Source organism: Neoarius graeffei, chromosome 27 (assembly GCF_027579695.1).
Source record: "Neoarius graeffei isolate fNeoGra1 chromosome 27, fNeoGra1.pri, whole genome shotgun sequence".
In the NCBI taxonomy this organism is placed as follows: Eukaryota; Metazoa; Chordata; class Actinopteri; order Siluriformes; family Ariidae; genus Neoarius; species Neoarius graeffei.
This window is the reverse complement of record NC_083595.1, coordinates 32,886,183-32,902,854: the sequence shown is the minus strand read 5'-3', so window position 1 is coordinate 32,902,854 and position 16,672 is coordinate 32,886,183. Positions and strand designations below refer to the sequence as shown.

At 42.3% G+C, this 16,672-nt stretch overlaps 1 protein-coding gene across 1 annotated transcript in view; it reads left to right on the top strand.

Moving 5' to 3' along the window:
* The first annotated feature begins 540 nt into the window (after nucleotides 1-540).
* Nucleotides 541-16,672, top strand: part of apip (APAF1 interacting protein) — a 47,005-nt gene continuing 30,873 nt past the window's right edge. Inside the window, exons 1-5 of the mRNA XM_060912077.1 lie at nucleotides 541-683; nucleotides 4,707-4,807; nucleotides 4,905-4,953; nucleotides 10,859-10,976; nucleotides 11,062-11,197. Of these exons, the coding sequence (XP_060768060.1) occupies nucleotides 633-683; nucleotides 4,707-4,807; nucleotides 4,905-4,953; nucleotides 10,859-10,976; nucleotides 11,062-11,197 (455 nt within the window). The 5' untranslated portion in view covers nucleotides 541-632. The remainder of the gene's footprint in view (nucleotides 684-4,706; nucleotides 4,808-4,904; nucleotides 4,954-10,858; nucleotides 10,977-11,061; nucleotides 11,198-16,672) is intronic.

Genomic DNA, 16,672 nt, shown 5'->3' with positions numbered 1-16,672 from the left:
AACAAATTTCCCCAAAGGGAGGGTCCATGGGGGACCTCCCTGAAATGAATTTTGTCAGATTGGGATGTGGGCGGCATGGTGGTGTAGTGGTTAGCGCTGTCGCCTTACAGCAAGAAGGTCCGGGTTCAAGCCCCGTGGCCGGCGAGGGCCTTTCTGTGTGGAGTTTGCATGTTCTTCCTGTGTCCATGTGGGTTTCCTCCGGGTGCTCCGGTTTCCCCCAAAGACATGCAGGTTAGGTTAACTGGTGACTCTAAATTGACCGTAGGTGTGAATGGTTGTCTGTGTCTGTCAGCCCTGTGATGACCTGGCAACTTGTCCAGGGTGTACCCCGCCTTTCGCCTGTAGTCAGCTGGGATAGGCTCCAGCTTGCCTGCGACCCTGTAGAACAGGATAAAGTGGCTACAGATAATGAGATGAGATGAGATGAGATGAGGTTGGGATGTCTGGTATCGCCCATCTCTAGTTTTGACTTGTATCCATCCTCCGGTCCGATAGGTGGCGGTAAAACTCCATAACGTAGGATGTGAACCAATCCGAAGAAGAAAAGGCGGAAGCGCTTCATGAAGTTCCCACCAGGCGTATGAGTGTTTATCTCTGTGTAAACTCATTGCTGTTGTTGTGAATTATAAATTATGTCATCTGTCACATTTAATGGGGATAATACCGATATAACTGTACCACTGGTAAGCGAAATAAACACTTTCAAATGTTTACTGTGGTAAAATCTGTGACATTACATCTCTGTTTAATGGTAACTTAGAAAAAGATGTTTGTGTTTCATTTATTTATCAGTATATAGTATTTAAGAACTTGGTGCAAACGTTTTAATTCAATTTGGGTTTTATGGACTCAACTAATACAGTATATACGGTACTGTGCAAAAGTCTTAGGCACTTGTAGATAGATAGATAGATAGATAAGTCTTTATTGTCATTCAAAGGTACAGCGAAATTGAAGGTGCTATTGACTCATTATGAGTTAGAAAAATAAGAACAAATAAAGTATAAAAATAAATAGTAAAGTATACAGAATTGCCCTGGTAAAATAGTATAAACAGAATTGTATTGGTTCTGTATATACACAGATTGCACTGATAAAATATATATACACTACCGTTCAAAAGTTTGGGGTCACCCAGACAATTTTGTGTTTTCCATGAAAAGTCACACTTTTATTTACCACCATAAGTTGTAAAATGAATAGAAAATATAGCCAAGACATTTTTCTGGCCATTTTGAGCATTTAATCGACCCCACAAATGTGATGCTCCAGAAACTCAATCTGCTCAAAGGAAGGTCAGTTTTATAGCTTCTCTAAAGAGAGAAACTGTTTTCAGCTGTGCTAACATGATTGTACAAGGGTTTTCTAATCATCCATTAGCCTTCTGAGGCAATGAGCAAACACATTGTACCATTAGAACACTGGAGTGAGAGTTGCTGGAAATGGGCCTCTATACACCTATGGAGATATTGCACCAAAAACCAGACATTTGCAGCTAGAATAGTCATTTACCACATTAGCAATGTATAGAGTGGATTTCTGATTAGTTTAAAGTGATCTTCATTGAAAAGAACGGTGCTTTTCTTTCAAAAATAAGGACATTTTTATATATATATATATATTCCAGCAAATCCGTATTTTCTGTCCTCGTCCATCGATGTCTTGTTCCAGTAGCCCATTTCTCATCAGTTTGCCCTGGTTCCCTAGCAACTGACGCAGACCTTGTTGACCCGGGCGACGTCTGAGCCGGTATGACTCTATCAGTTATGTTTTCACTCATTCCTGAGGTAGGCTGATATATCATGAGGGGTTTTTGCCTAAGGACCCTTACTGGATGATGTTTTGCCCCGACCGGGATTCGAACCCCGATCTCCTGCGTCGTAGTCAGTGAGCATTACCACTGTACTATCCAGCTGATCCAGCTGTAGACCCGGATCTACAGCGATGACATAGGGATGTCATTCGGATTGGACAAGTGTGGCCGGATGGTCTCAAAGAGAGGCAAGATGATCCGGACTGAAGGGATTGACCTACCAGAGGGCAACATAGGTGATATCCAAGACAGCTACAAGTACCTTGGCATCCCACAGGCTAATGGAAACCATGAAGAGGCCACAAGGAAGTCAACCACAGCCAAATACCTCCAGAGAGTAAGGCAGGTCCTGAAAAGTCAGCTGAATGGTAAAAACAAGGTCCGAGCCATCAACATGTACGCACTACCAGTCATCAGATACCCCGCTGGTATCATAAACTGGCCAAAGGAGGAGATAGAAGCCACAGATATCAAGACTAGAAAGCTCCTCACCATGCATGGAGGGTTCCACCCCAAGTCCAGCACCCTGAGACTATACACTAAGCGGAAAGAGGGAGGCCGAGGGCTAGTGAGCGTCAAGACCACGGTCCAGGATGAAACATCGAAAATCCGAGAATACATCAGAAAGATGGCCCCAAAGGATGAACTGCTAAGTGAATGTCTCAGGCAGCAGAACCCTGATGAGAGTGCAGAGGAGGAGGAGGAACAGACAACCTGGAGAGACAAACCCCTACATGACATGTACCACCGTCAGATAGAGGAAGTGGCTGATATCAAGAAATCCTACCAGTGGCTGGATAATGCAGGACTGACAGACAGCACAGAGGCACTAATCATGGCAGCACAAGAACAGGCCATAAGCACAAGAGCCATAGAGGCCAGGATCTACCAGAGTAGATCAGACCCAAGATGCAGACTGTGCAAAGAAGCCCCTGAAACAGTCCAGCACATAGTAGCAGGGTGTAAGATGCTAGCTGGATCAGCGTACATGGAGAGGCACAACCAAGTGGCTGGGATAGTATACAGGAACATCTGCAACCAGTATGGAATAGAAATACCCAAGTGCCAATGGGCCATACCACAGAAGGTGGCTGAGAACAACAGGGCCAAGATTCTGTGGGACTTCAGCTTCCAGACTGACAAACAGATCCTGGCTAACCAACCGGACATAGTGGTGGTGGACAAAGAGCAGAAGAGGGTGGTGGTGATAGATGTGGCGATCCCAGCTGACGCCAACATCAGGAAGAAGGAACATGAGAAACTTGAGAAGTATCAAGGGTTGAAAGAGCAGCTGGAACGGATGTGGAAGGTCAAGGGTTGCGTGGTCCCCGTGGTAGTGGGGGCACTTGGGGCAGTAACCCCCAAACTGGGAGAGTGGCTCCAGCAAATCCCAGGAACAACATCTGAAGCCTCAGTCCAGAAGAGCGCAGTCCTAGGAACATCGAAGATACTGCGCAGAACCCTCAAACTCCCAGGCCTCTGGTAGAGGACCCGAGCTTGAGGATGACATGGATACCACCCCCCCGCCGGGGGTGAGAAGGAGATTTTTATATTACATTGTTAAATTAAATTGTTTTTGTACATACTTTTTATTGACTGACTTCTGCTTTATGGAGTCAGTAAAACAACATTTCAGATTTCTAAACATTTTATTTTATGTAGGAAAACTAATGTTACAGAAAAATATCTGTATAAAGCAGCAGATTACATCAGAGACACTTTTCAGATAAAAACATAATGAAATAAAAAGCAAGTGTGACAAAATGTCCAGAAGATGCTCAGTAAAACCTACAGCTCATTTCCTTATGAAACTGCACTCACTGTACCTCAGACTGCTATTTTTTGGGGGGGTCATCACACACCAAATATCGACTTTGTTTCATTTATTACTGTTTACGACTGTTTATCATATTTTTAAATATAGATGCATTTAAGTTCATTGAAATAATAGTAGTCTCAGGTAAAATTTGTGTTATGAGGAAGTTGGCTAGTACATTTTACTGAGTATGTTACATGTACAGTATGAATACATGTGCATCAATGAGAATGGGGATGAGAGTGTAGTGAAGATGCAAGGAGTAGACGTAAAGAAAGTTGGTGAATTCAAGTACCTGGGGTCAACTGTGCAGGAAAATGGGCGCTGCGATAGTGAGGTGAGAAAGAGAGTGCAGGCAGAGTGGAGCAGTTGGAAAAGGATTTTGGGAGTCGTTTGTGATAGGAAAGTCCCAGCAAAAGTGAAGGGTAAGATGTATAAGACAGTAGTGAGACCAGCTGTGATGTACGGATTGGAGACCGTATGCTTAACAAAGAGACAGGAGGCAAAGTTGGAGGTGGCGGAGTTGAGGATGTTAAGGTTTGTGATGGGAGGTTGGACAGGATAAGGAATGAGCACATCAGAGGGACAGCACATGTGGAGAGCTTGGGAATGAAGCTAAGAGAGATGAGACTGAGATGGTATGGGCACATCCTGAGAAGAGATGCAGAGCATGTTGAAAGGAGAATGTTGAGGATGGAGCTGCTAGGCACACGAAAACGAAGGTCAAAGAGGAGATACATGGATGTGGTGAGAGAGGACATGAAAGTGGCAGGTGTGGTAGAGAAGGATGCGGAAGACAGGGAGCGATGGAGACGAAAGATCCACTGTGGCGACCCCTAATCGGGAGCAGCCAAAAGAAGAAAACAGAACCAGTTCTTCTCGAGTTTGGAAATTCAAATTTTTGCACTGACTTGATGATGTAGACATCATGAAATAATAATAATGATGATGATGATGATGATGATAAAGTTTGTACTAAAATAAAACAGGGTGCCTAAGACATTTGCACCGTAATATAGTGAATAAGGACCTATCTTGCTGTGACTACTAAAATGTCATATTTGTTATTATTTACAGGATAAAGAGCATCCACGCATCCTTATCCCTGAGCTGTGCAGACTCTTCTATCAGCTTGGATGGGTGACAGGAACAGGAGGTGGAATAAGCCTTAGACATGGGTTTGTCAGATCATTCTTACCGAAACGATAGCTTTGAATATATATTTTTACTAAATATGTAGTAAATGTAGTTGTGGATATGTGTATTTTGTAACAGGGACCACATTTATATCGCCCCGTCTGGAGTTCAGAAGGAAAGAATACAGGTAAGTGATTCCTTTTTCTTTCTTTCTTTTTAAACCAGTTTTTAAATATTCCTATCTTTTATAATCTAATAATGTTCCTCTAAAACCATGGAACATAATCATAATACATTTACGAATATGTTTTTTTTTTTTTTATAATAGCCCTCATGATGATTTTCCCTGAAAATTATATAAAATCTCCAGTGCAGTGTTAATGTTCCTGAGTTTTTGACTCGGGTCTGGGTTCAGCTTAATTATTGCACAAAACTGTGTGAAAGGATATGTTCTAGAACAATAATCAAGGAGAGGGTGATTATTTATGAAGTTTATTATTTTCCAATAACAGCACAAGCTTTATTCATCTTTTATAAGACAATTTGCCGAAGGTAACCTTTTTTTATATATATATATTTCTAAAAGTATGATGCATCATACTACTTTTATAAATCAATTTATAGTTATGTTGTGGAACATCTCAAGTTGTTCCAAGTTTTTTTTTTTCCTCACACTCTTGAAGTTCGACAAAAAAAGAACACACACACACACACACACACACACACACACAGAGCGAGCAAGAGAGAGCGCTTATCATGTTACCGAGAAACTACAAATTGCAAACTCCTTCATCCTGATGACTTTCCAGTGGTGGAAAATGTACAGCTTAAAGTTCCAGCTTTACCTCTGCCAGACACAAAGCACTGACACTGGAGACTCCTTGACTAAATGTTAAATAAGCATCCTCTTCCACAAAGCTTCACCATATCAATGACTGCACGTGTTTGTTAAATCTGTTTATGCAGCAGGTCTGACATACACATCCCTGTGTTAGCTGTTGCTATAGAAACGTAATATATTCGAGCAAGTACTGTATATTAATAGGCAGAGCTCGTGGTGCACAGAGCAAAGCTCCATACTTAACAGAACATGTTCATGCATCGACCTGATTTTTGATGGCTTTCACGACCATACAACACCCGTACGTACATGTACGTACGTACATCACCCCAGGGAACGTGATCATAAGTACAAGGCAACATATCTCATAAACACTTGACCACCGGATAACGAAATTTGTATCTTTATTTCCATAAGATACATGGGTTTTTATCCAGCGCTTATTTTTAATAAAAAAATCTGGGATTATTTACTAACACAGAATTTTACAGAAAATATTCACAACAGTTTCCTATAAAACTCTTTAAAACAGGTTTATTAGTCCACTAGCTTGTTGGATAATTGACAGTTGTAACCAGACAGCTGATTTGAAATATCAAGATTGCAGCTCGAAACCTTGGAGCTCATATGTTTTCCCCGGAAAAGAATTAAGCTCTAAATTCTGGCATGATAATACACAGACAATTGAGCTCCAACGGCGCGAAGTGAAACTAAGGGGGGGTCCGGGGCTATGCCCCCCTGGAAATTTTTTTGAAAATAGATGCTCTCGGGTGCATTTTCAGGGTCTCTGAGAGGTTTTAGATACATAATTATAGGATAGATTTTACCAGTGTTTCAGTGATTTCTGACCTAAATACAACCCCGATTCCAAAAAAGTTGGGACAAAGTACAAATTGTAAATAAAAACGGAATGCAATAATTTACAAATCTCAAAAACTGATACTGTATTCACAATAGAACATAGACAACATATCAAATGTCGAAAGTGAGACATTTTGAAATTTCATGCCAAATATTGGCTCATTTGAAATTTCATGACAGCAACACATCTCAAAAAAGTTGGGACGGGGCAATAAGAGGCTGGAAAAGTTAGGCCAAGTTTACATTAGACCGTATCTGTCTCGTTTTCTTCGCGGATGCACTGTCCGTTCACATTAAAACGCCGGGAAACGGGAATCCGCCAGAGCCCACGTATTCAATCCAGTTCGTGTCTGGTCCGGTGCTGTGTAAACATTGAGAATACGCGGAAACACTGTGCTGAGCTCTAGCTGACGTCGTCATTGGACAACGTCACTGTGACATCCACCTTCCTGATTCGCTGGCGTTGGGATCTCACACACAGCGGCTCAGTACCGAATCACTGCTCGTGCGCTTCACTCGCGCGGTCTGTGAGCTACGCAGGGCCGGAGTGCGCACCCTCCAGAGGGCACTTGCTGTTCAGGGCGGAGTGATTTGGAGCGCAGGAGGAAGCGCTGAGCCGCACTGAGGTTTATTTACACATTTCAACTTGTTTACCTCCTTCAGGCGCTTAAACTCAGTGAGAACATGAACATCACAGCCAGGTGTGTTTATCTGCTGGAGAAGGTGTTCGCTTGCCATCCTTCCACTTGCAAGTGGTGAGTGACTTGCGCATGCCCGATATGCACTGGGATCATGTGACGTGCTGTCTAATTAGTCATGTGATTAGCGTATCCGTGTATTGGCGTTGCTGCGTGCACGCGAATCGTGTATTGACGTTGCTGTGTGCACGCGAATCGTTTTAAAAACGTTAATCTGATGATCCGCTGATTCGAAATAATGTAAACAGGGCCTTAAAGGTACAAAAAAGGAACAGCTGGAGGGCCAAATTGCAACTCATTAGGTCAATTGGCAATAGGTCATTAACATGACTGGGTATAAAAAGAGCATCTTGGAGTGGCAGTGGCTCTCATAAGTAAAGATGGGAAGAGGATCACCAATCCCCCTAATTCTGCGCCGACAAATAGTGGAGCAATATCAGAAAGGAGTTCGACAGTGTAAAATTGCAAAGAGTTTGAACATATCATCATCTACAGTGCATAATATCATCAAAAGATTCAGAGAATCTGGAAGAATCTCTGTGCGTAAGGGTCAAGGCTGGAAAACCATACTGGGTGCCCGTGATCTTCAGGCCCTTAGACGGCACTGCATCACATACAGGCATGCTTCTGTATTGGAAATCACAAAATGGGCTCAGGAATATTTCCAGAGAACATCTGTGAACACAATTCACCGTGCCATCCGCCGTTGCCAGCTAAAACTCTATGGTTCAAAGAAGCCGCCGTATCTAAACATTATCCAGAAGCGCAGACGTCTTCTCTGGGCCAAGGCTCATTTAAAGTTGACTGTGGCAAAGTGGAAAACTGTTCTGTGGTCAGACGAATCAAAATTTGAAGTTCTTTATGGAAATCAGAGATGCCGTGTCATTCAGACTAAAGAGGAGAAGGACGACCCGAGTTGTTATCAGCGCTCAGTTCAGAAGCCTGCATCTCTGATGGTATGGGGTTGCATTAGTGGGTGTGGCATGGGCAGCTTACACATCTGGAAAGACACCATCAATGCTGAAAGGTATATCCGGGTTCTAGAGCAACATATGCTCCCATCCAGACGACGTCTCTTTCAGGGAAGACCTTGCATTTTCCAACATGACAATGCCAAACCACATGCTGCATCAATTACAGCATCATGGCTGCATAGAAGAAGGGTCCAGGTACTGAACTGGCCAGCCTGCAGTCCAGATCTTTCACCCATAGAAAACATTTGGCGCATCATAAAACGGAAGATACAACAAAAAAGACCTAAGACAGTTGAGCAACTAGAATCCTACATTAGACAAGAATGGGTTAACATTCCTATCCCTAAACTTGAGCAACTTGTCTCCTCAGTCCCCAGACGTTTACAGACTGTTGTAAAGAGAAAAGGGGATGTCTCACAGTGGTAAACATGGCCTTGTCCCAACTTTTTTGAGATGTGTTGTTGTCATGAAATTTAAAATCACCTAATTTTTCCCTTTAAATGATACATTTTCTCAGTTTAAACATTTGATATGTCATCTATGTTCTATTCTGAATAAATTATGGAATTTTGAAACTTCCACATCATTGCATTCCGTTTTTATTTACAATTTGTACTTTGTCCCAACTTTTTTGGAATCGGGGTTGTAGTATTAATGTATACACATTTGAAATTTCACCTTAAAGTTCAACATGCAAGTTCAACTGTTTTGTGATCGATTCCTTAGGTATATGATAGATTGAAAATCTACGGGGATCCCTTAATTATCTCTGATCAAGTAGTGTTGTAAAAAAAATGTGCATGAAAATATGACCAGCGGTTTGCTCCACCTTATGCAATCCAATGAAGAGAATCGATCATCATGACCTCCTGTTGATCACAAAGGGATCTGAACCTCAGAACTGCCGCCTTAAAATAAGTCGCTGTATTACTGTAACTGTAATTATTTAGAATGTTTCTGATGCAGTTACCATAATATATCTATAACTAATATACACTGAAAAGAAAAGTAACGCAACTGCATATTATAAAGTTTAAATTTTGGCACTTTATTAAATGGACTACATTAAGATTAAAACATATTTAAAGGAAAAAAAACTTAATTCATACATTTAAGTTTGCAGAAAGATTATGTACTTATAAACACATTCATGAATGATAATAGACGAGGTCAAACTTTTGTGATTAAAATCAGTCAGCTTTGTCCGTCTGGTGGGGGACAACATCGGCAGCCAATGAGATCGCTTATAATGAATCGGAAACTTCCAGGATGCCTGAAGTTTTCTTTCGATATATTTATTGGACGGTTTGAACACATGGTCTTGACATAGCCAACAGATTAGTTTGTTTACATCATACCACGCGGACATATTACCTTGACAGAATCAACACAAACATTGGAAAAAAAAGGCCGCCTGTTTAACACAAATATCTTTCAATATGTAAATGGATCTGTTATTTGCTCTCCTATGTATCTAGTTACTTGTGGGTAGGAAATTTAACGTATCGGTATAAATCTAAGCGTATCGGATTTTAACTAAAGCGACTAAGCGTATCGGCAAGCAGAGCAAGCGTATCGGGCCCGATACGCTAAAACGCTTTGGGGAAAACCATGGTTTCATTTGGTCAAGGAGGATGTTTTGCAGTAGGTTTTCTTCTCGAAGATTTTTATCCTACTGTTTTTTTTTTCATAGCAGGCAACATATCTTTGCATTGTATATATATATATTTTTTCTTTTACCTGAGCGATTTCTTACTCTGCACACTCGTGTAAACATAATTGCTCTTGAACTCTATAATAATTACGAGCATCTTTCTTTAGTTTTAGATAATCTAAAACTACTGCGGATCAATATTGATTAGTTCTTATGTCTGATAATATTCGATGGTAACTATACAGTAATGATGTAAAGTGAAAGCACTGGTTCACTGCTGTCCACCAGGCACCCAGCAGAGTCACACCATAATAAATGTTGTGGTGTTTTTTTCTGGTTCATGGTATGCAGTGTCAAAGAAAGGAATAAATATGTATTCGTAACTGCGCTGCGTATCTCATTATTGGTATCACGGTTACAAGACAATACAGCAATTTATTGATGCGAAATACACAACACTACACAATTCAGTGGTTCATATGCTGAAAAAGTTAAAACACAAAGGTGTCAGCGTTAACTTGTTCCGCAGTTTGTGCTACAGTAGCTCTTCTATAGCCTTTGTGGCCCATGCAAATCAGTGAGCCTCTGACACCCATGACCCTGTCGCTGGTTCACCGGTTGTCCTTCCTTGGACCACTTTTGGTAGGTACTAACCACTGCATACCGGGAACATGCCACAAGAGGTACCATTTTGGAGATGCTCAGACCCAGTCATCTCGCTATTACAATTTGGCCCTTGTCACTCAGATCCTTACACTTGCCCATTTTTCCTGCTTTCAACACATCAACTTCAAGACCTGACTGTTCTCTTGCTGTCAAATGTACCCCACCCCTTGACAGATGCCACTGTAATGAGATAATCAATGTTATTCACTTCAACTACTGGTAGTTTTAATGTTCTGACTGATCGGTGTGTGTATACTGTATATTATATACCTTCCAGTTGGCACCTCTGTCAGAGATGTTCTAGAATATTAATCAACAGTTAGACTTGGAAATTTAACAGCACTGTAGTTTAACAATACATAGCAGTATCATGCAGCAGCGTTGCTGTTTGTCTGCAGCCAGAGGACATGTTTGTGTGCAACATTGAGGAACAGGACATCAGCACTCCTCCTGCAGCAAAGAAACTAAAGAAAAGCCAGTGCACACCGCTGTTCATGAATGCATATACCATGAGGGGTGAGAGTATACACAGACATGTACAGTCCTCAGATTGCTCACACTTGGCATGTTTAAACCTCTTTGTGATCCTCACTGTGTGCAGGAGCACGAGCGGTTATTCATACACACTCGAAGGCTGCTGTCATGGCCACTTTGCTGTTTCCTGGCAAGGAGTTTCGCATCACACACCAAGAGATGATCAAGGGGATTCGCAGAGGAAACTCAGGCTCAAATTTCAGGTGGAAAACTCTGTTTTGTAATAATGTAAATTTCATGACTGTTCCATTGACCTAGTTAGTGTGTAAAAGAATAAAAGATCACAAAGAGGAAACGTGCAGGAATGTGAGAAAAGTGAAAGTGGGCATAAGACGTTAAAGCAGATTGTTATATTAAGGACACTGACAACTTGCAATGTTTCAAACCATTCTTAAACAGCTTATAATAAGACATGACACACAAAAGGCATGTCATCCCAAGATTTTGACACACTGATATCTATAGAAAAAAAAAAAGACACATCTTGAGACAGTAAAACAGCTGCTGCCTAGAGTGTGAGGCAGGATAAGATGTTAGAGGGGATACAGATGGAAATGTTGTACCAGTTTGATTTGTGTATTATTTATAAAAGATGATTATGTACGGGGTATGAGTCAAATAAAAATGTCCTTTTTTTTTTTAATCCCCCAACCGGGGATTATGTCATGGCGAAGTCTGTCCATCCGTCTGTCTGTCTGTCCGGCCATCCCGGAAAAGGTTCTCACCTTCTGAAATCAACTCCTCTCACAATTTCTGAAGGAATTTCACGAAACATGGCAAAAGGCTTTGTTATAGGACATTACTGTCCTATAACAAAGCCTTTTGCCAAGTTTCGTGAACACATATTGCAGTTTCATCTCATCTCATTATCTCTAGCCACTTTATCCTGTTCTACAGGGTCGCAGGCAAGCTGGAGCCTATCCCAGCTGACTACGGGCGAAAGGCGGGGTACACCCTGGACAAGTCGCCAGGTCATCACAGGGCCGACACATAGACACAGACAACCATTCACACTCACATTCACACCTACGGTCAATTTAGAGTCACCAGTTAACCTAACCTGCATGTCTTTGGACTGTGGGGGAAACCGGAGCACCCGGAGGAAACCCATGCGGACACGGGGAGAACATGCAAACTCCACACAGAAAGACCCTCGCCGGCCACGGGGCTCGAACCCGGACCTTCTTGCTGTGAGGCGACAGCGCTAACCACTACACCACCGTACTGCCCTATTGCAGTTTCATTTGCAATATATTGTAGTGGGGGATATTGTGCTCTCAGAACACTCTTGTTATCCCCCGTTGGCCAAAAGGCCTGAAGGGGGATTGTGTCATGACGAAGTCCGTCTGTCCGTCCATCTGTCTGTCCGTCCTAGAAAGGGTTCTCACCTTCTGAAATCAACTCCGCTCACAATTTTTGGAGGAATTTCACAAAACTTGGCAAAAGGCTTCGTTATTGGACAGTAATATGCATATTGTAATTTCGTTTGCAATATATTGTAGTGGGGGATATTGTGCTCTCAGAGCACTCTTATTTTTGCATTGTTTATTTCAAAAATGGGTGTTACAAAAGATTTAAGGTTGCATTAAAAGATGCTAACAATAAATTTTTACTTTTGCAACTACAAACTTAATGTGCTGTTTCTCTAATTTATATATACAGTTTTAACCCTCTGGGGTCGAGAGCTTTGCTGGCGAAGCTTGGCAGGTTTAGAATGAGTAGGTCATGTATTTAGATAAACATCTTTGTGAGTTTTTCATCATACAAGCATGATAAACATATTGACAAACTTTACACTTTCTTATGTGCCCACTACCAAATAATATTATAGTTTTTAAATGACCTAAATTAGATGAAACATAAAACTTGTCACCTTACTCAGGCCAAGTTTACATTAGACCGTATCTGTCTCGTTTTCTTCGCGGATGCACTGTCCGTTTACATTAAAACGCCTGGAAACGCCGGGAAACAGGAATCCGCCAGGGTCCACGTATTCAATCCAGATCGTGTCTGGTCCGGTGCTGTGTAAACATTGAGAATACGCGGATACGCTGTGCTGAGCTCTAGCTGGCGTCGTCATTGGACAACGTCACTGTGACATCCACCTTCCTGATTCGCTGGCGTTGGTCATGTGACGCGACTGCTGAAAAACGGCACGGACTTCCGCCTTGTATCACCTTTCATTAAAGAGTATAAAAGTATGAAAATACTGCAAATACTGATGCAAATACTGCCCATTGTGTAGTTATGATTGTCTTTAGGCTTGCCATCCTTCCACTTGCAAGTGGTAAGTGATATGCGCTGAGATCACACACACACAGCGGCTCAGTCCCGAATCACTGCTCGTGCGCTTCACTCGCGCGCTCTGTGAGCTGCGCAGGGCCGGAGTGCGCACCCTCCAGAGGGCACTCGCTGTTCAGGGTGGAGTGATTTGGAGCGCAGGATGCCTGCGGAGCCGAGCGTATCCGTGTATCGGCGTTGCTGTGTGCACGCGAATCGTGTATTGGCGTTGCTGTGTGCACGCTAATCATTTTAAAAACGTTAATCTGATGATCCGCTGATACGGTCTAATGTAAACCCCACCTTAGTCACACCGGAGTCGTGAGTCGTAAGTGCTCACTTACGCATTCATAAAAGACTATTCACATGGTAACAGAATGTTAATCACGTTCACTCTTTCGGTTTTGATTGGTTTCTCTTTCACGGTGGGAACCCCCACCGTAAACAGGATAAAATCTGTCAGCCATAGTTTAGTCTATTTGGAGGTAAAACTTGTTGCGAGATTTTGTCCTATTGTTTTGTATCCCAAAACAATAGGACGTACATTTTTTGATGGCCAGTTAATTGTCCAAATCAATGGAGCAGATTTAAGTTTCCATGCTTGATACAGTCCAAAGACTGAACAGAATCACCTCAAGTGACCAAAACGATTTGACAGAATGGGTCAGGTCATGTTTTTTCACACATTCCAACACAGTTCTAAAACTGCTTGAAACAACATCTTCATTTATCTTTGTACTTAAAAAAAAAAAAGATAAATGAAGATGTTGTATAAAGCAGTTTTAGAACTGTGTTGGAATGTGTGAAAAAACATGACCTGACCCATTCTGTCAAATCGTTTTGGTCACTTGAGGTGATTCTGTTCAGTCTTTGGACTGTATCAAGCATGGAAACTTAAATCTGCTCCATTGATTTGGACAATTAACTGGCCATCAAAAAATGTACGTCCTATTGTTTTGGGATAAAGGGTTGGCAGTGGGAGGGGTATTCAGTTAGAAGGGTAAAAAATTCCATTCCATTCAATGAGAAGAGTGAAAACTCCTCCTACTGCCAACCCTTAATCTCATCAGATTAACTCTTAATCCCATCAGGTCAAGTCACAATGGGTAAGGTCATGTTTTTTCACACATTCCAACACAGTTCTAAAACTGCTTTATACAACGTCTTCATTTATCTTTTTTTAAGTACAATCATGACATACATACTACATAGATATTATTGTAGCTGAACTTGTGCTGAATACAAAAAAAAAGTCATATGACTTTGAAACACTGCAATGAACCATCAACTGGCTGACGAGTTGAATGTGTTTTACTGCAGATTTGACACATTCACACCTCTCCCCCTCTCAGACATTAAAGACCCATTTACACCCCCTACTATTCTGCCTCCTCTCGCCTCTGACCCCACACCAGCACTCAAGATTTGTGAAGAGGATGTTTGTCAGCTTTTTCGCAGACAAAAGATAAGGAAGGCACCCGGCCCAGACGGTGTGTCACCCTCCTGTCTGAAGGTCTGTGCTGATCAGCTGGCCCCCATCTTCACCCAGATCTTCAATAGATCCCTGGAGCTGTGTGAAGTCCCCTCATGCTTCAAACGCTCCACAATAATCCCGGTTCCCAAGAAAACCACCATCACAGGACTGAATGACTACAGGCCTGTAGCCCTCACATCTGTAGTCATGAAGTCCTTTGAGAGACTGGTGTTGTCACACCTGAAGGACATCACAGACCCCCTGCTGGACCCCCTGCAGTTTGCCTACCGGGCAAACAGGTCAGCGGATGATGCAATCAATATGGGACTGCACTACATCCTGCAACACCTTGACTCTGCAGGGACATACGCCAGGATCCTGTTCGTGGACTTCAGTTCGGCGTTCAACACCATCGTTCCAGATATCCTTCACACCAAGCTCACCCAGCTCACTGTGCCCTCCTCCACCTGTCAGTGGATTATAAACTTCCTGACTGACAGGAAGCAGCAGGTGAGGCTGGGGAGCATCACATCCAGCACCTGGACTATCAGCACTGGCGCCCCCCAGGGGTGTGTGCTCTCCCCACTGCTGTTCTCCCTTTACACGAATGACTGCACCTCAAGAGACCCGTCTGTTAAACTCATGAAATTTGCAGACGACACAACGGTCATCTGCCTCATCTGAGACGGTGACGAGTCTGCATACAGACGGGAGGTTGAATGGCTGGTCAGTGATGCAGTCAGAACAATCTGGAGCTGAACATGCTCAAAACTGTGGAGATGACAGTGGACTTTAGGAGGAGCCCCCCCACCCTGCTGCCCATCACCATCACCAACAACATTGTTACTGCTGTTGAAACCTTCAGGTTTCTGGGTTCCACAATCTCCCAGGACCTGAAGTGGGAGACCAACACAGTTGCCATCATCAAAAAGGCCCAGCAGAGGTTGTACTTTCTGCACCAGCTCAGGAAACTCAACCTGTCTAAGGAGCTGCTGACACAATTCTACTCTGCCATCATTCAGTCTGTTCTCTGCTCTTCCATCACTGTTTGGTTTGGATCGGCCACCAAACAGGACAAGAACAGACTGCAATGGACAATAAGGTCTGCAGAGAAAATTATTGGTGTCAGCCTGCCCTCCATCCAAGACCTGTACCTACCTGTCCAGAGTCAGGAAACGGGCAGGTAACATCTCTGCACACCCATCACACCCTGGTCACAAATTGTTTAAACTTCTCCCCTCTGGGAGACGCTACAGAACACTGTACGCAAAAACAACCAGACACAAGAACAGTTTTTTTTTTTTCCCTCAGGCTGTCTCTGTGATGAACAGCTAAAACCGGACTCAAATATCAGTAACATCAACTGTGAAATATCTGCACACTCATACCGTCATTCTGTGCACATTGTATATTTATATTTGCTAATTCATCCTTGCACTATGCTGTCTATACATAGCTTTTTGTTTTTTTCTACACTTTTTATCTGTTTGTACTAAGAGAGCTAAGTGAAACCGGAGTCAAATTCCTCGTGTGTTTTCACATACCTGGCAAATAAAGTTATTATTATTATTATTAAAAATACTGCTTAGATTTGTTGAAATTGACAACAAAATCAGAGCATGCCAAAATCATTAGAGTGCCAGAAAATATCCTCAGACCCCAAAGAATTAATGTGGTAATTTGACTTACCCTTGTGCAAAAACGTTTCACCATTTTGGCTTAACTAATCAATCACCAAATCTTGAACAATATATGTTTGTTTATGCATGTATAATGCCTGGCCAAAAAAAAAGTCACAGTTTGGATTCAATACTTTGATTGCATAATTACTGCAGTCATTGGTGTGTCTCAGCTGGCAACCATTCTTTTAGCCCGAACTGATGCAGTGAGTAGCTTCTAATGTCTTAAGAAGACGTATCCCGTG